At 41.2% G+C, this 21,579-nt stretch overlaps 1 protein-coding gene across 1 annotated transcript; it reads left to right on the top strand.

Moving 5' to 3' along the window:
- Positions 1–465: 465 nt before the first annotated feature.
- Positions 466–15,423, top strand: mosmoa (modulator of smoothened a; the record flags this gene model as incomplete). The annotated part of the gene is made up of 3 exons (XM_079233681.1): positions 466–571; positions 9,569–9,781; positions 15,239–15,423. The coding sequence occupies 3 exons, from the start codon at positions 466–468 to the stop codon at positions 15,421–15,423; spliced, it is 504 nt and encodes a 167-aa protein (XP_079089807.1).
- Positions 15,424–21,579: the final 6,156 nt, after the last annotated feature.

Genomic DNA, 21,579 nt, shown 5'->3' with positions numbered 1-21,579 from the left:
AGCAGCCTCTGGGCCGCAGCTCGGCACACCGAGCTCGAATCTTGGAACTAGCTAGCTAGCCTGTCCGCTAGCCGCAGCTGTGCCCGATGCTGCTGCTGCTAAACACGGATCCGAAAGACGACACGAGCGGTCCAGGGGCCCCGGAGCCGAGTGAGCTGTTGGTTTACCTTGCCGGGACCACGAGTTGGGAGGGGTGGTGGTGGGTGGGGGGGAGCGTTTGAGATGTGATGCTTTTGCGCTTCGTGTTTGAGTCGTTTGTAGCTGGAGGCTCTCGCTTGCTTGACGCGAAGGAGCTAACGTCGCTGCAAAATGCACAGCAGAACCACAACAGCGGGCTCCTGTTGAAGGGGGCGAGGTGAGACTGAAACAAGACCGCCTTGCGGCTTTTGCCACACTCGGGGTCACACTTTGGACGACGACCGCCACATTTTCCCACGTCATCCCGCCGCTTCATCAGCCGGCGGGATGGATAAACTAACGATCATTTCAGGGTGCCTGTTTCTGGCTGCAGATATCTTTGCAATAGCCAGCATTGCAAACCCAGACTGGATCAACACGGGCGAATCAGCAGGTAAACGATTCAGAACTACTGTAATATGTTGAGTGATTTTGTTTTTGTCCCAGTGTTCATCATACCGCATGGGCCATCAGGTAATCTCCACAACAAAGATGTGCTCCATTGTGGGGAGGGTTTCATCTGCAGCAGCATCTTTTGTCCGCCACAGCAGTTTGTTCTGTGCTTACTTGAAATATAAGACCAATAATTACAATGTTATACCTTGTTGATCAGCAGGAACAACTAATTATTAGTTGTATTCTTTAGTCTATAAAAAGGTTAGAAAGTAGTGAAAAGGACCGTCAGAGTTTCTTGGTGGTGTCTTCTCATCACCACTGTAAACAAAACATATTTAATTTGCAGTGATATTTTAAAAAGGTAAAGCAGCCGAAACCAGAGAACGTTTGACCTTTTGCTGAAATTTGTATTAATCAAGTATCAGGAAATTCACTGCAGATAAGTGATTGATCGACTAATGAATTCATCAAGCCTAACATGCCAAACTCTTGCTTGTAATAGCTGCTTCGATGGATGATTTGCTGCTTTTCTAGGTTTTATTTGCCAAACTATTTTGAGTTTTGAACCCTGGTAAAACAGGAAATTATTTGACAATGTATTCTCAGGAAATGGCATAGACTAATAGTTGATGAATGAAGGAGAAAAAAAGAGCAACAGATTAATCATTAGTTGCAGCCTTTTTTTCTATCGACTGACTGATTGATTCATCGGCTTATCATTTCAGCACTAAAAGTTATTCCGCTCCTGTATTTCTCTGGTGCCTTGACATTTGAAGTGACCTCCATATGATCAATCCAATCAGCGCTCACTTGAGGATTCAAGGCAGGTGCTCATTTGTGGGGTCCCTGCTGATTTTGGACAGAAGCACGTGCTGCCAGTCCTCGCTTTATTTGTGTCAGTCCCGAGAACACATTCGGGCTATTGATAGACAGCTGCTCCTCTTTGTTCCCTCAGCAGGATGACAGCTTAGTAACTGGGTCAGGGAGGGTCCATCATCCACCAACGCACACCCAGGCTGTGTTAGCTCTACAGAATACGCTATCTGTACAAAAAAATAGTAATAATAGGATGCAAATAAAATGAAGCCACCATCTTTATTGGCTTGTATTGAAGAGTTCCCATGTGAAGTTTGTGTACTACAGCCAAAGGTTTGTGGGTAATTTCTCACTACCTGCAGACAGAAAGGTGATACTTTGCTCCATTTAAACTGCATTGTGCTGAGTGAGGGTGTTGTAGAGGGGGTTTCAAACAGCAACTGACTTCCACCTTGCTGTCACTGTTCTCACTTCCACTCAGCGGGAGTACTTTTCTTTCATGGCCCTCTTTGATGATTGTGATGTAACTTCTCTTTTATGATTTTATGAGCGACGTAGGCGATGGACTAGAACTCTGTCACATTTTTTTCTCTCATCATTTTGAGAATGTACCAGTCGCTGTTTTGGATTATATTATGATCGTACACTAATACAGGTTTTTAATCCAGTAAATATTATGTCATGTGCTTTGGTCTAGAAAGGCAGTTAGTTTGCTTGTAAATGAGAGTTTGTGTACATTTTCACATTGGGCCGACGGTTACAGTATCAGTCCATCTTGGTTTGGCGTGAGTAGCAAATCTGTTTATAATAGTTTATTTAGATTATCTAGTCAAGGTTCAAATAAATGCAGATTGTTATTATATAGCTGCACATTAACTAGAAATTCAGCATTATCTGTTAAAGTTATTTGAGACAGAGCTTTGAGTGTTTAAAGATGTTATATCTTTATGGGTTGAGTGTGCCCTCACACAGGTGTGGTTAGTTATTGTGGTACCACTTTTCTTTAACCAAATCATCAAATGAATAGTAAATTAATTATTTATGATTCATTATAATGAAGTTTATTTATATTTCACATTTCAATTAAGTAGTTTAAGCACCTCACATAAAACATCAAAAGCATTGACGCAAAATAAATTAATTTTAAAAGCACATTTAAAGAGAATTGATCTTGTCATTACAAGATAATAGAAAATATAACAAGCATATTACAAGATAATAGAAAATATAACAAGCATATGATGTAAGCAGAAATAATTAAGTGAAAGAAAATATATATATATGTATGTATGCTTAAAAACATTCTTCTTGCTTTGATGCGATTGTACCATTTTGTATCTTTTATACATGGTTAAATGATCTTTCCATGACACATTCACTAAACCAAAACAGTGTGTTCCTTGGGTACATCAGTAGGCATAACGACAAACCTATTTAGAAAAAGGTTTGACATTTCTTGCAACCGTGGTTCCTTTTTTGACCTGCCTTCTCTTTTAAGATGGCCTATTACATAATTTTACAGTTTCTTTTTGGCTCTCTGTTAAACAGTCTTTTGTGTGAGTCCTCTGTTACAGGTGACATGACGCTAAACAGGATTAAGAGAGACATTTCTTGCAGTGTTTGCAATTGTGTTATTTCAGAGTTGAACTGTTTGGTCTTCTACACCGTTACGCAGACTAGAGAATTGCTTGTAGTTGTAATGAAGTAGGAGCCCCTGCTGACTCCCCACATTGTGTTATCTCCATCAGCTGACCCAGCTGTGTTGTTGTCTTGTCAGAGGGACTCGGTACTTCACAACCTGCCCTCTTTGGACCTCAATAGTCCAAAGAGTCGTCTTTGTGCTCAGAGCGCGGAGAAACAGACATGTCCTCCTGGGCATTTAGCGTCACTAAAAGCTGACTCTGCTGGTTTGAGCAAAGCTTTTTTGTTTTTTGAAGTAAACAAACCGTAAGACTTGGGCATGGAAACGCAACCTAGGTCATTGGCCAGTTAACGTTTACGTATATGAACTACTAACAAGTACTATTCCAACTTAGCATTACCCTGATTTTACTTTGCGAAGGGTTTTAGTGTATGCAGTGAGCTGCTGAATGAAATAAACAAGGCTGCTGTTGCTGGAGATTACAAGCTGATAATTTTGATAGAAAAATGTCACACTGTTTCTCTTTTCAAGTGAGCGTTTTTGAATAATGACAATGCATCTCTACCATTTTTCATCATTGATTATGAATAATCGCCACACCAAAGAGATTTCCCCTCACAGCAGAAGATGTTTATTACCCTGAAGTGAATGCTGTTCAGTATCACTTATGTGATAATAAACAGACATTTATTTTTCCACTAAGTATTAGGGAGCTACATTACAGCTGGTGTCAGTCCCAGAGTATTCATTTTGCTCAAAACGTAAGCATTGTAGTCAAAGAAACTCGTCAAGCTGGTTGTAGTTAGATATTAGTCACAGCATATCAAAAACAATAAATTTACAAAATGCCCGAAAAATACTTTTAGTAACTCAGGTAAAAATTGGATTGGTGCGCACTGCTACTGTAGATTTTTCTGACATCTAAAATGAATAAAGTTGGAGAATATTAAATTGTGTTATCTTAGGTATCCCTTTTCAAAGCACAAGAACACACAGTGTCATTGACGCAAAGCAACTGAAACCAGGCCAAACCAATATCGTCTAGTTGCAGAGATGCAGTCAGCAGTTCAGACCTGCAGTTCAGTCCAGCCTGTGCCACAAACGGGAAAGGACAAAAAAAAAAAAAAACAGCACTGCAGATGCAAACATGACTGTTAAGAAAATTGTAATTTTGAAATGTGCACTAGAGTGTTGATTGTGAGCCTAAAACTCACTCCCTGCAAGTGGCCCATGTGTTAAAATAATTGAAGCGGATATTACTTTCATTGCCTGTTGTGGTGGAAGCATTTCATCTGCTGCAGAATTACTTATTTTGCTTTCACATAGTTGGGGGTTGTAGATTAGACTAGACTAGATTCATCATTTAGCGCTGAGGTTCAGAGAATACAATACTCTTGTGGGTTTGTCTACCGTGTTTTTTTTAATGTAAGTTTGGAGCGTACACATCAGCTTTGCTCCAGTGGCTCTGCAATGCAAGTGGGCGCTGTAAAAGCCTCCAGCAGCAGCAGCGGCAGAAGACTCAGCTGTTGGCAGCTTTAGCTTGCCTGTAATGCCGCCCACCACAGTTCAGAGGCCTGTTTGACTCATCCCTCCAGAGCTTCTAAAACAGCAGCAGCACCCACCACCCCCCTATACTCCACTAATGACAGCATCATCATGCTGAAGATGTGCAGACACAGACCTCATTTCCTCTCATTTGGACCGAGACATGGTGAGAGGAGCATTTTGGTCATTGTGAGCACAAATCTCACTGCAGGCTTACCGGTGGGGGTGTGAAAATATGCAAGGCCCCAGAATGGAGAATTGGCCCATTTATTTTCTAACAAAAACAGATTAGTTTGTTTACTAAAAAGAATCCATTTTGACCGTTTCTGGCAGGCTCAGCATATGGTCACACTGGCCGCCTCCCATTTAATTATCAATTAATGCCTGTGCAACAGATGAGTTCAAGCTTCTTCTTTTTCTTGCTTTAGTTAACTTGTAGGTCAAATCTCACGTTTGTGCACATTGCCACCAATGTTAAACAATCTGCCAATAGAAATATTATTCAGTGTTTTTTTCTTATTTTTATAGTGATGCTACCAGACTGCAAACTGCAACTCCGTTCTCACAGACTGTCTATGATCTCTCTGCTTAATATGTCGGCTTTGGTTGGGGTTGGCGTGGGATTGGCCAGCGTAAGAATAGCCAATCAGAGGCAGAGTAGGGTGGTTCATGCCAATTTAGGAAAAATAATCTCGGCAGGCAAATAACCCCCTAAAACGGCAAATTGTAATTTGTATACTTTGGTTGCGTAATGGGAAAATATAGTGTTGTAATGTTCCACCACTCTGCGGTAAAACAACTATCTCATCCACTTTGTCATCCAAATTAATCAAACCAGATATAATGTTTTAATTGACAAGCTTTTGAGGTCCTGGTTGGGGATTTAGTTCCTTTTAGGGAGAGCCAGGCTAGCTGTTTTCCCTGGTTGGCACCAGGCGGCAACTTCTGGGTCTGAAAAGTGATGGCCATTCTCTTTAATGGCCATCATGGGGGGCGGCTCCTCTGGTTGCAAAAAGAAATCTGATTGTATAGAAGTCTATGAGAGAAGGAACCTACTTCTTGCTTAATTTGTTGCCTCAGTACGAGGGATGCATCAATACCGATACCAGCATCCGGTCCGGTACTGTGTTCATGTACTCATAAAACTACTCCAATAAAACCTCACCCGATACTAGTATTACAACGTGAAGTTAACCTCTCGCCAGTGGAGGCTCATTAGTCGCCCAGCTGCAACAATAACCCGATGCATAAGCAGGTTGAATCCATAAAAACAGACTCTAGTCAACCCGTCCAGGAGAGTTAGCAGCCACAATGGTGCTTGCATTGTCATGGACTCATACAACTACTTTAATCTTCCCTTATCATCTGATTAAAAATAAAAGATTTGGAAATCATTGTTAGAACTGTAATGGTATTATTAAGTGCTCATATCAATACTCAGTCTTGACAAATACTCAAATGCACTTGTACTTGTTCTTAGTCTGGGAAAAATGTTATTCCTGCATCCCTACTCGGTAAATGTTGTAAGATTTTGAGTTTATGGTCTCAATCGTTAGTTTCAAGTCTTTTTCAACACAGTTTGATGTTCATTTAGTAAAGTATGGTCCCATAAAACAGATGATGAAGCAATGTATGCTTTAGGGCGTGGCTACATGGGGTGATTGACAAGTCGCTACCGCAGTGTTCTCGGTCTGTGAGTTGTCCTAGTTTACGTCTTACTACTTTAACCAGTTTATGAAAGTTCATTGTAACATTTTGGTCACCTCAATTGTTTATAATAATTCAGCATTTGATTGTACTTAGCTCCACCCTTTCGTATTAAAAACCTGGTGGCAAAATAACCAAGATGGCGACAGCCAAAATGCCAAAATTCAAGGCTTTAAAACCGTAACCAAATGGTTGACGTCACAGTGAATATGTATACAAATATACTGTCTATGATCTCTAGTCAAATAAACATACTACCTAAAATATCAAACTATTTATCCTCATGTATATTCTTGCACAGTAAACGTTTGTATTTGTGTCAGCTGAAGTGAAGTCTCCCGCGTATGAATGAGAAGTACTTATCATGAACAGACTGTTGCTGTTTGACTATCAGTCAGACATTAACCAGAACTTTCTGCGTACGCGCCTGGCTGTTGACTTGTTTACCTGTGTCTGTCGTAGCATAGCGTGCCTGCCTCTTGTAAGGCAGGAATTCCACAGAGAGCTAGTGAAACAGCAGGAGGCCAGAGGATCCAGGGGAAATGGCCATAAACCGGAGCCATTAACTGCAACTTTTTACTTAATGTTACCCTATTCCCAGCACCAGTCGCTGCTTTCTTTACTTCGCTCACCCCCTGTACCTCATTTGCTCGAGGTTACTCTGTGCCGACTTCAGGGCTAGGCTGTTGAGTCAGCCGTTACCCAACAGCCAGGGGCCATTTTTGTCACAAGCCATGACCTCCATCTATTTTTCCCTTCACACTTTACTTCACTGTTATTGCATAAGTGTTCTGCTCGGCGATAATTGAATTGCCATAGAAATAATTTAAGACTGAGAACATACTTATGTATTTTTTCCTTGACTGTGATGAAGTGTGCGTCTCTGTGTAGGATTTAGGTGGGTTTTAATGCCTGTAACAGTTGACATAAAGTCTGCAGTTCCTTATTTAGCATACTTTAACGTCAACAGACTCCCAAGGAATTTCTCTTGAATCATTTGAATTGTTTGTGTGTGTGTTGTGACTGTAAAAGCAGTTCTTTCCCCGGGTGTTACAAAGGGGACAGGATTTCCTCTGGACCGGCTGCAGAACCCACCACACCCCCGGGGCAATAAAAGCATTCTTCTCACACACACTTTCTGTTTGTATTAAAGTGCTTTAGACTCAATATGGTTATCAGCAGCATCATATATTCATTGTGTAAATCGCGAAAGGGCTATAGTAGACGAGTTATGAAATATGGAGATTCGGGTGCCAGGGGGAGCAAGTAACATGCTTGACCTTCTGAAATTCCAGCTTGCATGCTTGTCTTATGCTCGCCTCCACCCACCTGCTGAGCCACTGTTGAACTTTATAATGTTGCCCACAAAGAATTGCATTTTCAGTGAATGGGTTATTTTGTGGTCAGTAGAAAGTGTTAACCACTCACAATTTGTTTTTGCTTTTATTAGATTATGCCCCAAATATGTGGAGGGATTAAAGTCAAGGATACACACAATCAGTTTGGCTGAGTAACACTGAATGCATACATAACTTTTGTTTGTTCACACGCAAACTCCACATGCCACCTTAAGGTGAAAATGTGTTTATCTGTTTTCTAGAATTTATTTAAAATGTACTTATGACTCAAGTTATTTATAGCTAGAGCCATTTTAGGACTGAGCCTTCCGACTGAAAAAAGCACTGCGTTAAAGAAACGCAAGGAACTGTGTTTGTCGAGGAAAGTAGCTCCAAGTACCCGCGTGAGAATGAATTATGATCCAGGAAGGTCACTTTTTTTAAAATCAGTGATTTTAAAGGTTTTTGAAGTATGTGTCCTTTGCTGTTACCTTGCAAAGGACACAAACTGGATTTGACAACTCGTGGAAAGATACCACGGTGACAAAGTCTTTAACATCTGGTGAGACAATAAGCACGTAACCTTCAGAATTATCTCGTTCATGTTACAAAGTAATTTCCTGGAAAGGTATGCGGTGCTTTGGTGAATGACGATGCATTATGGTACTGCAACATCTTATTTTGTGGCAGGAACCTGCTTTCTTTGCCGGAGCCTTGTGTACCAACCTAGTGGCTTTATTGAAAATGAATTCAAGTGCTGCACTTTTCATGCAGTGCTGTTGTCTCTCTGAACACAGTCTCACAGGGTCCTGTTATGTGTGAGCATATGCTAAGTGTCAAAGCATTAGGGTATAGCAGCTCCTCTGCCATCCAGGAAAACCACTACATCACCCAAGTGTACTAAAACCCCTCTAAGTTTTAGAATGAACGCTTCACAGCGTATAAATTATCGTCACCTTTCTTTTGCTGAGGCTTGTGATTAGCAGAGGCCTGAGTGATGGACGCTGTTCTGCTTACTCGGGTAGAAACTCCCCTCGAGGACGTGCTCTAATTGAATGACGTCCCTCCAGAGTGGCTGTACCACTGGAGCATGTTTCTGGCCTTCACACTCTAACTTTAGCAGAGCTCTGCTCATGACTCAGAGGAAGGCATGAGACCACGACTCCCCGTCTGATCAATGATGGATACAGCAAGCCGTCAATGTGCATAATATCATCGCCAAAGACGAGAGATGGAGAGAGGAGATGATTATGGGTACTGGGTTTTGAAAGCTGCTAGTCTGTGTGATCATTGCTTCTTACGTGTCCTTAAGTGTCCTTTTCACATACCTGCGTGGGATAGATTCAGTAATTGGCAGGATTGATGTAATCCTCCCTTTCTCTTGTAGAGTGTGAAGGTGCAAGAAAAAATGTTGGCCTCTCGTTGGCGTAATTGGGCCCACCGGTGTGGAGAGAGAGAAGGGCGCCAGCGAGGAATTGGTGACAAATTAAAGGAGCTTCTCTCGTTTCTCGTCCTCCCTGAATCTTGTGGTTGATCAAGGCCTTACTGTTCAGCATGAGACCGTCGGTCTTTTTTTTCTTCTCCTATTTGATCTTTTTCCACTCGCTGGTTTTCTTCTTTTTGATTCTTTTTTTTTTAATAAGGTTACCTTGAAAGATGTAAGCTTGTCTATGAGATTATGAGCGCATGCTTAAAAGTTGGCCTACATGTAAGAAGCGTGGAAGCAGTATGTCTTCGGCTGCTTGACCGCCTCTCCATATTTTGACATTTGCCCCATGGAGCATAGATAACAGGATACAGTGTAGACAGAGCTGCTTCTCTTGTGTTTGCATTTACTGATAATACATTTTTTCTTTTCTTTTAAACAATAGTAATCAATATTTTTGTGTGCCGCAAATGATTAATTAATGGATTAATTAAAATGGTCAACTCCTCTCTTTCTCGACAGGTGCCCTTACAGTCGGTCTAGTCCGGCAATGCCAGACCATCCACGGACGAGACCGGACCTGTATTCCACCTCGGCTGCCCCCGGAGTGGGTCACCACTCTTTTCTTCATCATCATGGGCATTATCTCCCTCACCGTCACCTGTGGACTACTCGTGGCATCGCACTGGCGCCGAGAAGCCACCAAATATGCCCGCTGGATCGCCTTCACTGGCAGTAAGTGAACCCCCCCCCACCCCACCCCACATATTAGCCCCGTTAAGCATTGTTAATTTAGATTTTTAGAGAATTGGGTCAAAAACACCCAAGACTTTACACAGGACCTTTTGTGTGTTTTATGTTTTGGGGAGTGACGTGAGAATCTGTGTGTGTGTGTGTGTGTGTGTGTGTGTGTGTGTGTGTGTGTGTGTGTGTGTGTGTGTGTGTGTGTGTGTGTGGTTGGCTGCGTTTGCAGTGTTTCTCTTGCATGCCTAACAACTGCGCTCGCCCCCTTAAGCTAATTTATTGAGTAATGCAGCTCCTTTTGATACCTGAGGAGCTGGCTTATGTGCCGCAGCATTTCTCAAGTGTTTTTGCTGTAAGATTCAACAATAACCCGGCATCCACCTCGTGCGGCGTGGCCAGGCTGGTTTCTTAAGGCTGTGTGGAAAGGGCAGAGCGTGATTGGTCGGTTCGTTAATGGAAAGGACCGCCTCAAGCGCACTCGTACAGATGGAGCAGTATCCTGTGAAGACAATGCTCTGCATTATTGTTTCAAAGCTGGGTGCATTTTTCAGGACACTGGCCTTTTTGTTCTGCAGATTTGAACAAACACCCATTGCAAGTTTTTTTTTTTTTTGCCAGGCTAAATGCTGATTCATAATTAGGTTTTATAAGACTCCCTAATCACTTCCCGATGAATCACCACTCGCTCCACAGACTGGTCTGTCTGTCCGGTGAACACAAATCTGTGTCACAGGCTAAATTGGACGGCGTTAAATCATTGTTTAACCATCACACTTGACGGGCGTAAAGCGGCTGCTATGGAAACGGAAAGCAATTGTCACCGTTGTGCCCTCGTTAAGCGTCCGTTGTCCATGTTAGACAAGAGGTATATCGTTGTTGTTGTTTTTAAGGGGATTAAAGTAGGATGATGATCACTTTCAGGAAGTAAGGCCCGGGGGGACTTATGTTATATTTTAGGCAAAACCGAGAGTTTGATATGTTGATGAGTCGGTAAAGGGAAAGAAAATATGGTAAATTATCCCTCTTTTTATTTTGTTTTAGAGCTCCCATTGGCTGACACTTTAGGGACTGATAGTCTTCCTGGGATCCTTTTGTATTTCAAGAGCCGTTTTGAAGTGTAGGAGAGGGACGTTGCTGAACGTGTAGCTGTGATCGCACGCACTGGCCGGAGGAGAGGGTGAGAGGTTAAGTGAGTGAAATGGCTCAGGGAAGAGTTGAGTAAAGAAGGTGAGTTGAGTGAATAATCATGTTTGCACAGGTCAAGAGCCAACGTAAAGACAGAAATGGACGTGGAGTAGACGCAGAATAAAGTGAAGCTGGTTGTATTAAGGAGCCGGGGGCGGCGCAGTCGGGTCAACCAGGTGAAGGTTGAGAGAAGGTGGGCAGGCTGTGGTGTAACTGGCTCCAGGCCTCCGGCACCTGAATGGACAGCTTTGTATGACCAGCACAGACCCACCTCTGTGTCGCCACACAACACACAACACACACACACCAGCAGTGTTTTCCCCAGGTGTGTGGGTTCATAGTGGGGCTATGATAAATCTGAGTCTTAACAGTAACTTCAGAAAATGTGGTTATTAATGATGAAATTACATAATAAAAATATTTTCCTCACCCTCTACAGCCCCAAATACCTGTATGGTGGGGCCATAAACTTTATTTTTAAAGAGTGACTTGACACTAAATCCCCTTTTTAAGTGTGTAAACTGCTTGTACAGTCACTTTATTATACTATCTGTTGATTCTGGTCCCATTTTCATACTTTACTTTGTCTAAAATCGAATTAGTTACTGTGAGGGAAAAATATTTTTGGCTTCCTTAAACATAAACATGCAAAATATGCCTTTTATCATCTAACACAAAGGAAAAAACAGCAAATCCTCAGTATTGAGAAGCTGGTTTTAATATGTTTGCATGAAAAACCTTATCAAAATATTTGAAGGTCAATTTTCTGTCTAACTAATTAATCAATAGATTAATTGTTTCGGGTCATATCTCTTCCATGCATTAGTAACTCTTAGGCATATCGGCTAAGATGATACTCCCTCTTGAGGACGGTGAGCAAGGCGCCACGTGTCATCAGTTCAAACACTTTAGAGAAGCAGCGGACAGTGAAGTGCACTTCAATTAACTCTCTGGTGAAGCTTGCAGGAATAATGCTGAGCTGTGAATTTCTGGCTCCACTTTAGCCCCCCCCACCTTCCCCCCAAAATGGCAGACTTAGATATTAGTTTGTGTGCTTTGTGATGCAGCTTTACCAGATATTGTTCATTTATGCGTGTTGGCGGATGTTTGACCGCACAACGTGATTTTGATTGGTGCAAGGATTGTTTGTCAACACATGTTATTGAGTATTTAATGTTTTACATGTCAGAGATTTTGTTGACCATAACACTATAAACCAGTTTATTAGTGAAGCAAGTTGAATCATGAATATCCCAGTTAATCGTATTCAGATAAAATAACGAAGTGGGTGATTTTATGACATACCGTTTATACCACGATTGGCATCCCATAAGTATCTCTGGTGTTACTAGAGTATTGTGGTTAGTGTAAGAAATACATGAGTAGGACTGATGACAGTATTTTATTTTTATACTTTCATCATCTTGATTTAAAGGTTGAATAAAACATTTTGATTTGTCAGGTATTTATTGCTGGACAGTATCCCTGTCCGTTTATTTGATTCATATCGCCATTTCCTAATTAGATATTTAACCTTTTGGGTGTATTGGAGCTGTTGATTGGCTTATTGACAAAATGTCTTTTAAATCCCAATACTACTCTAAATTCCTCTAGCTGCATGACATTACAAAACTGTAACATCAGTGAGATCTTTGAGACCGTCAAAAAGTCATCCCTCAGGTACTGAACAGCTCTGCTAATTGAAAAGAGAGTGAAAAGGTGAAAGCTAAAAATGGCTGCGTGTGCTGTCACGACACGGATTACACACTGTTGAGGGGACCAAAGGCAGACAATCAGTCCAGTGAGAAAGGCCTTTTAACATCCTCTTGAATGCAACATTAAAGAGTTATTTTTAAGTGCATGAAGTTGTTCCACAAATTCTGCACAGCCATTGATCTGCGATTCACAAGTGTCACACAGTTGGCTTTGCTGTTTTAACGTCACTCCGTGTTACATAAGTGGACTCCAGGCTGGGCCTAAAGCGTCAGTAATAACGTATTCAAAGGAAAAAGGGAGATATCCTCATTAGTAACAACTTTGTTACCCAATCACAGGCGCCTTCTTCCTTACAGCACGACTTAAGGCCCTGTAATGGCTTCACTATGCTTGGCTGTGCACACGCTGTGCACATCAACGCAACGTGCTCGTTGTTTTTTAAGGGGCTACTTTTCCTCTGTGAAGTCATGCACACGTGTACTTCTAATAAGCCAATTAAAAAAATCTGGTTAGAGGGGAACTCCATTGGTTTTACTCATCAAAGTGTGTTTTCAGGTCCTGATACTTCGTATGTTATGTTAAAAAGAGAAAAGAAACACTTTTGTGGCTCCAGAGGGAGCTGCCTAAAGACGGGTACATTTCCTCAAGTGATGTCACTTGAGTCAGCGTTAGTTGGGGATGAAGACTACAAGTTAGAAAATTAGACAGCATTACCTGCGAGCATAAACACCTGAATCTCAGACCAATGTGTTGCATTGTGGATGATATCGATTTTATTATTAAGGAAGATGAATTAATGGAATAAAACGGACGATATCTCTCTCCACCGAAAATGTTCAGCTGGAACTCGTGAACTGACTCCAGTAGTGTCTGTATCAGTGGAGACAACAAGGCTCTGAAATGTGTTTTATACAAAAAAGGATGCTTTTACAAGCTGGTTGCTTGTGGAGCTCCTTTTAAGCTCTACTTCACTTTCACTAAATCAGTTTCACCTCGTGACAAACAAAAACGACCTTGATGCACAATAGATTTGTAATAATGTAATGTGTAATAACTTTCCATCAGTAAATTAAAGCTCTTATGTAGCATCTGGTGACGGTCGAAAGACACAACAACATCTGCATACTTGTGTCTTCCTCCTCGCTCTTTATTTTTGTCTTTTCTTAAATGTAGCAACTTCTATTTCAGGATTTTACTAAGTTGCAGCGACAAAACTAGATGTGGCTGTTAAGAAAGTGTGAAATCTGATCACTGATTTGCAACTTCAAGCATGTAGAGATATTTTAAACCGTGTTAATCAGCCTGAGGCTGTTTTATAAAATCTTATTTATGGTTCGTGGGGAAACATTTACTGAAACTAAGGCTGCATTCATGTGGGGTTGGAAATGATGCAAATCTGTGTTGAGCTCAAGAATACTTGATTATGATCCGGTTTTACCCACAAATATTTGCCTAACGCCACACAAAAGCTTGACTTTACTAACTTAAAAGCTGAAATCAAAGCATCCTCAGGAACACATTTGACTGGAGAAATGCTGCCTCGAAATATGAAGAGAGCCATGCAACATATCATTGCATAAAACATTTTTTTTTTTTTTTTTCAAAGGTTGTATTTTTAGTTCTTAAAGTAGTTACAAAGGTCTGGGATTTTAAATGAAGTTGTCTTGCGTCATACGGGACAATTACTGGACACCCATATAAACTCAATGTTATCCACAATCCTCTTCTAAAGAAGACATTGTCGTGAAATGAGCAATACGTCTGTCATTTCTTCAGTCTAGTTAAAAAAAAAAAAATGTATGTACTGGCACTCAAATGTGTTGCTTGGTATTCTGTTGCTGCAAACTAGGCAGAATAATGGATAATCTACGACTTGTAATCTTTGAAAACCATTTTGAGACATTAATTACATAAATGACATTTGACTGAACCGTGTGTGTCACAGTGTGTTCGACCGATTCTGTCGTCGTCCTAGAAAACGCGCGAGACCGAGTCACAGTGATCATGGTACTTTCTATGATCTATGCTCGCTACGAAACTTGCCAAAATGTAATTCCATTTGAGCAATTTTTCTGCTTAAATTGAGTGAGCGCAAGCTTTAATTTCCGCACCTTGTGTGGAGAATAAAGGCTCCGATGATGATTGAGTTTCACCCTTTTGAGTGCCATTTTTACACCTTAAGTGTACATTTAGTAAAGTTAGTTTGGTTTACATGTGAGAAAAACTATTGCTTAAAAGTGATTAGCTGTTCAGAAAGTCTTTTGTTCCAGCAGCAGTTAGATTTTTTTTTAATGAACACCTTTAGCTGTGTTTTTAATTTTATTTAGCATCTTTCTGATGTCAGTCATGTTTCACATGTTTCTGGTGTTTGTTCCTTGTTATGTGTTTCTTGTCTGCTGTGCACTGAACTTTGTACATTGTTGTCTGTATGAATTTGTGTGACAAATGAGTTTCCCCTGGGGATTAATAACGTTTTCTAATCTAATCATATAAGATATTTAAGTACTATTTTAAACTAACATTTTCTCTCTCGCTCCTTACTTCCAGTGATCCTGTTCTGTATGGCGGCGCTCATCTTCCCCATAGGCTTCTACATCAACGAGGTGGGAGGCCAGCCGTACAAGCTGCCCAACAACACAGTGGTCGGCTCCTCGTATGTGCTGTTCGTCCTCTCCATCTTCTTCACCATAGTGGGACTTCTGTTTGCAGGCAAAGTTTGCCTCCCGGGATGAGGACTCGACTATGCCCGCCTCTGGACTGACACAAGAGGCTCTGAAAATGTTTATGGGATTGACAAATACACGCAATGACTGAAAATCAAAAGCAACAAACTCTGGCCAGGAGCCTGAAACAGGGAAGTCTTTGATTATGTGTCAAGGGACCGCAGCACCACGGAGTACCTGACGATAAAAAAATAAATAAGAAAACGAACAAAACACTAAAAGTGGGGACTTGGGCACAGAGGGAGAGAGAGAGGGCCGTCGAGGCTGTCGCAGCACCCTTCCAGTGTTGATTTAAAAATATGGCCGCCTCTGTTGTTCTGGAAAAGGGTGCTTAACGTGCTGCTGTCATGGCAACTGCGGCCACAATGCTGGCGCACATTTCTTGAGGACCGCTGCAGCCTCTCTCCACCTCGACCCCCAGCCGCCCGCTGCACCGCCCTCGGCACACATCGGCGCCGTCACGACTGCTCCTGTTGCTATTTTTGGCTTCTATTAGCTATTTCAGTTGTGTGTGTGTGTGTGTGTGTGTGTGTGTGTGTGTGTGTGTGTGTGTGTGTGTGTTTTTTCTTTCTTTTTTTTCTGTTGTACATTTTGTGTTCCTTTTTTGTTTTTCCTTCCTACCCCCACCACCTTTTCACTAAAGTAGATTGAGTGTAATTGAGGTTCACTGAACTGAATCCTTGAGGGGAACTGGCTGTTTTTCTGCCTCGGCTTTAAAGCAGGATTTATCCTGGCCCGTCACTTCACGTGGCCTCAGGTGTGTGTGTGTGTGTGTGTGTGTGTGTGTGTGTGTGTGTGTGTGTGTGTGTGTGTGTGTGTGTGTGTGTGTGTGTGTGTGTGTGTGTGTGTGTGTGTGTGTGTGTGTGTGTGTGTGTGTGTGTGTGTGTGTGTGTGTGTGTGTGTGTGTTGCTCGGGTGAGCAGCTACGAGTACAGCTGTCTGGACCAGCTCTGTGGACGAGAGGAAGGTGCCGGTGTGACGCCTTTTAGTGTCCGACCAGCTGCAGCTCAGGAGCAGGTAGCAACGAGGGGCGACCTCCTTTGGCAGCAGAACAGGAGGTTGAGTACCATAAAGGAGAATGCCACTCAATGTAAGACCTCACATTATGTTATTTATACGGATTGCAACAGAGTACTTGTCAGTATTATTTTGCTAAGCTAAACGCATAACAGTAATGCACATCTTTTTGCCAATAACTAGAAGACTGTGACTTTAGAGAACAATCACACGAACATACACACACCTCCTTGTATTTGTAGTAATAAACACAGTGGCCTGTTCCAAGGTGTTACATTTCTGCGGGGATTGAGATGAATCTATATCAGTAATTATAGCAGACAGTATTGACTTTTTATAAATGGAAGCTGAAGTTACATTAAGGTGTGACAATAACGTGTGAATGCTGAAAATTGGTGGTATTCTCCTTTTTTAATGTTGGAAAGGAAAAAAAGCGAGCCAGGAGCTTTTTGTTTGTTTTTTGTTTAGTGCAACAGTGGAGGCAGAGGGACTGCAGGTCAGGTCCGTGCATGAGGCTGAGCCTCAGTGTGCTGCTCTTGAGGCCCGTGAATGACACACACACACACACACACACACACACACACACACACACACACACACACACACACACACACACACACACACACACACACACACACACACACACACACACACACACACACACACACACACACACACACACACAGCTACCACACCGTCTGTCTGTACTGCGTAGATTCACATATTAGGGCTGCAACCAACGATTATTTTTATTTCAAGCTTTTAACTTAAACACACGCGCAAAGGTGCAGAGTAGTTTTCAGATTCTAAGTAGAGGTGCAACAGATCATAAAACTCGCGTTCAGGTCGTATCCTGAATCAGAGATCAGTCACTGATTGGATCGGCACTAAAGGAAAAAAGGGAGCAAATATAACTTTTAGAAATTCCTGGTCGCAGTTGTTTTTTTTGTCACCGATACTAATTGATGATCATTGATGATCCAGACTGGTAGATCCAGATCCCTTTGTTTGATTATACAGCTCGTCTACAAGGCCCCAGACTATTTATTTTTGCCCCCGTCCAAGAAAATCCTTTCAAAGTCGGTTTAAACCACCCAAAATTATAATTGTTATCCTTTTACTTTGGTATAGTAATTTATAGTGTTTTCTTCCTATTTGAATAGGAAGAAAACACACAATTCAAATGATGGGAAAATAAAAGTTGTATTTTTATGGATTAAATCAAATCTGGTCATGAGTAGTTTTAATGATGTATTATAAGATGCTTAGATTGTGTGTAAACGGGTCATAATTCATCTCTAATATCTATTTATGTTTGTAATAACATCTCCTTCAAACAACTAGATTTATTTCTAAACTAATTCATTTTACAGTTGACCTGAACACAGCCATCCTTCAACTGAATTGCTCTCAATTGTCACAGAACCAGTTCATAAGATTTACAATCCATCATTAATATAGTTGTAGATTAATTTTGTTTTGATCGCTCCATCACATACTACATGTACAAAAACACATACGCTTGTTCTTTACATGTTTACATTCATAACACTTTAAAGAGCATCAATCGTGTGTGCGTGTGCGTGCGTGTGTGCGTGTTTGTGAGATCAAATCAAATCAATCACGGAGCTCTGTTGCCAAGTCCTAAGAATTTTGTCTTGTATTTCTGTTTCCTGCTCAGCTTTTCTTCCTCTTGGTCTAACTCTGTAGTGCCCTCCCTGTGTTGGTTGGTTCAGTATTGTGCCATGACCTGTTTTTGCTTAATAATGTACAGACACACACACGGCAGGCTGTATTAGGAAGCACTGTGCATTCAACAGTATAGGTAACAGAAATAGAAGCACCACAAATGTATAAAAAAAGAGAACTTCTTACCTCATTGTTTTTGTTTCTGCTATTATTTTCTAATGGTGGCAACGTGTGCCCTCTAATTTGTCTCTTGCCTTGATCAGATGTCTTCACATAAAGGTTATGATCATAGGAAATTATTTATCACTGAATAAAAAGATGAAAAAATGTGTTTGTGTGACTGATGCAGTCTTTATGATTTATTGTGCTTAAGGAGATGTGAAGTATGAATCTAATCAATACCTTGGAAGATAAGCAAATCATTCAATTAGAGGAATTCTCCTTAACATATTATTTTTATAATCAGCATGCCACTTCTGCATGATGTGACTCAAATGTCATTAAATCTGCTTCAAGGGCAGCCACCCAGGATGCATCAGTGGAAGGGCTATCAGTGTTCCCAGAGTGCATCTGTTAAATGCTTTTCAGTGGCCTTGAAATCTATTTTCAGAATAGTATTGTCTGGGCTGAGTGGTCGTATTAAAGTCAATCACCTTGAGGCTTTTAATTCGCACAATTAACATTTTCCTTCACAATAGCCCCTTCGTTTTTCAGACAACTAGTAATACGCATCATCGTTTTGAGGTTGTACACTATATGCATAGAAGCGTTTGTGTCTTTGAAGGCTGTCAATGTTTTCAGAGGACTTGCATTAGTTGCAACCTTTTATGTTGACCTTGCTAGATTGCCAGAATTATGTTTGACTGTTCACTGGAAATTCACTGGTCACAGCTTCTGGCAGTACTTTTGATTGTAAGTCAACCTTCAAAGGGACAGTTTTTAAGGATTTTTCTTTTCTTAAAAGAATAGCATGACCTTGTGGAGATAGAGCTGGCAAATGACACAGTTAGTAAAATGCCGACCTGTTCCTTTAAGGCTCATGCAACCTGCACTAAGCCTCCAGCTGAAGAGAACAAAACAGACAAATCTTTGAAGTTTGGGTTTTTATTTGTTTTTCTGCAGCACTAGCGCTTCAGTTTATTGGTTCTCATTCCCTCACTAACAATACACTCCAACAGTTCACACGTGGGATTCCTCAACAAAACAGATCTCACACTTTACACAAATGGGCACAAAGATCTGAGGAAAGTCTTCACTAAGTACCATTTATATTCATGTTTGTCTCTCATTCAGCTGGACCAATCACCTTCCTTCAATTGTCAGTTTCTCACTGTCGGTGTGCAGCTGAAGATGAGGCAGCTCAGCTCCTCTCAGGACTTCACCTCCATTAGCCTCTCAGTGACCCGCAGCGTCGAGTTGAGCATGAGTAGTGTTTCCATTTAGGATTTCAGAAGGTCACAGTATTTTGGTTGAGCGGATCACATCAGTCCAAACCGCTCTGCTCTCTGAGGACCGCTGCGGGACTTGAGCCGAACGACAGAAAAAGGCACCTCTGAATATTTGATCTCAACTGTCACACAAAGCTCCTTGTACGTCATTTCTCTTTGTCATTGTATACATATATGACGTTTTACCTGTTCAGGCATCATAATTTGATTTACTGCCAAGTAGGTTTGCCTTAATATTTTGGTCACAAACATAGAAAGAGGCGAGGCAATTAAACGAGTAGTGCACGTTTAGAATCTTAAATATAAAACAAATCTACAACAAAACATGTGGAAATTTCACAACGCAATTTCAGCCTTTTTACAAAGCATTAAGGCATCGATGTATTGAGAGGTACAAGCAGTCTTCCTGTATGTCAAATGACAAAACACTTCTCATCAGAATGTGTGTGTACATGGAATTTGACTCCGGTTACACATTGCTCTCGTCGTACATATTATATACAATAAACAAGATCAATATTTAAAAAAAGACATTAAAGACGACAGAGCAGTCAGAGTAGTGTAAGTAGTGCAGATGGAGGTGTCTGATTAATTGTTCATCAGAGTCTCTACTTCATCCAAACAGAACCCACCACATAAGCAGCAGAATACATGTTTTATGTTGTATTAGTTATACTTGAAGCTCCTGCAGTGTTGTCTTTGTTTGCTTTTACCCAAACGTCCCCCGAGTCCATTTTATCTTTTATCCTCCATCACAGTGTGTGCGTCTAGCATCACCCTGCACATGCATCGGGGAACAAGTCTCTGTGTGAAGGACGACTCTCAGATGAGACTGCTAGACTTGATTTTGTCGGCCCCCCCTGATGGGCAGCAGATGCTTTAGAGTGAGTTATTGGAGAAAGGATGAACACTGACAGATCCCAGAACAGTTCTTTCTAAGACCAGATGGAGGTGAGACGTTTCTCTGGTCCAAAATATTAGGTTATATCTAACCAGTCTGTTGGCTGAGGAAGGAATGTGCACTCTGCTTTACCATTCAAGATGAAGTAGGTGATTAGCTATGAAACCATCCACAATATCCATATGTTATTATAAATTAAAAATGACTGTTGCAGCAATTCATATATAATACAGTGTGTTGGATTGAAATAAACTGGACAAATACTATACAGACCAAAATTGTGTTTAATGAGGAAAGTTATCAGACGAGCTGCAGCGCATAATGATGAATTATTGCAACACGACTTCCATTAGCTGATGTTTCCTGTGCAAATGTTGCACTTTACTGCTGGGAGCTCAACATGTTTAATGAGACAACATCAAGCAATGATCCCTTTCTAATTAAGTGGAAGCGTCTGTCATTTAACAAGAGTCTGCCATCTGCTGATCCGTAATGTGGAGCAAAGGACTCTGCAGTTAGTGTAATGTTGTTTTCACATTCACAGAGACAATAAAAGAGACTCGAGAAGAAGCAGAAGAACTGCTCTGGAGGACGGACTCAGAGTCAAATACTGGTTTTGTGCATAATTTGGCAATTCCAGCCAAGTATCTTTTTTTTTCCTCAGCGCCATTATTAATGTTATTTAACAGATTGCTGTTTCAGATCACATCTAAGATGGACGATATCGATCTAATCTAATCGGAAGTCACTCCTGTTTGGTGCTGCACACACTGATAGGTAGCATGACATAAGTTGAGTGGGTGGAGGAAGCGGTGAGAAAAATTATCAGCATCAGCACATATTCCTATATTATATATAGCAAATGTGTGCACACAGTGTTCATGGTTTACAGTGTGGCGCCCCGCCCGCCAAACTGGATTATTGTGTCAACACACTGCCAAGCGCATTTAGATAGAAATATGGCCGCCATCTGTTCTAGTGAAGGCTGCTCCAGCTTTCTGTGTTCCACCTGAGGACCTGCTGATCTATCAATCTATCTATCTATCTATCTATCTATCTATCGATCCATCGATCCATGTTGAGGAACAACTGTCGGTGTCCTATTAATTTA

Source organism: Taurulus bubalis, assembly GCF_910589615.1.
Source record: "Taurulus bubalis genome assembly, chromosome: 17".
In the NCBI taxonomy this organism is placed as follows: Eukaryota; Metazoa; Chordata; class Actinopteri; order Perciformes; family Cottidae; genus Taurulus; species Taurulus bubalis.
Note: the sequence above shows the minus strand (reverse complement) of the source record. Positions and strands in the feature narration are given on the sequence as shown.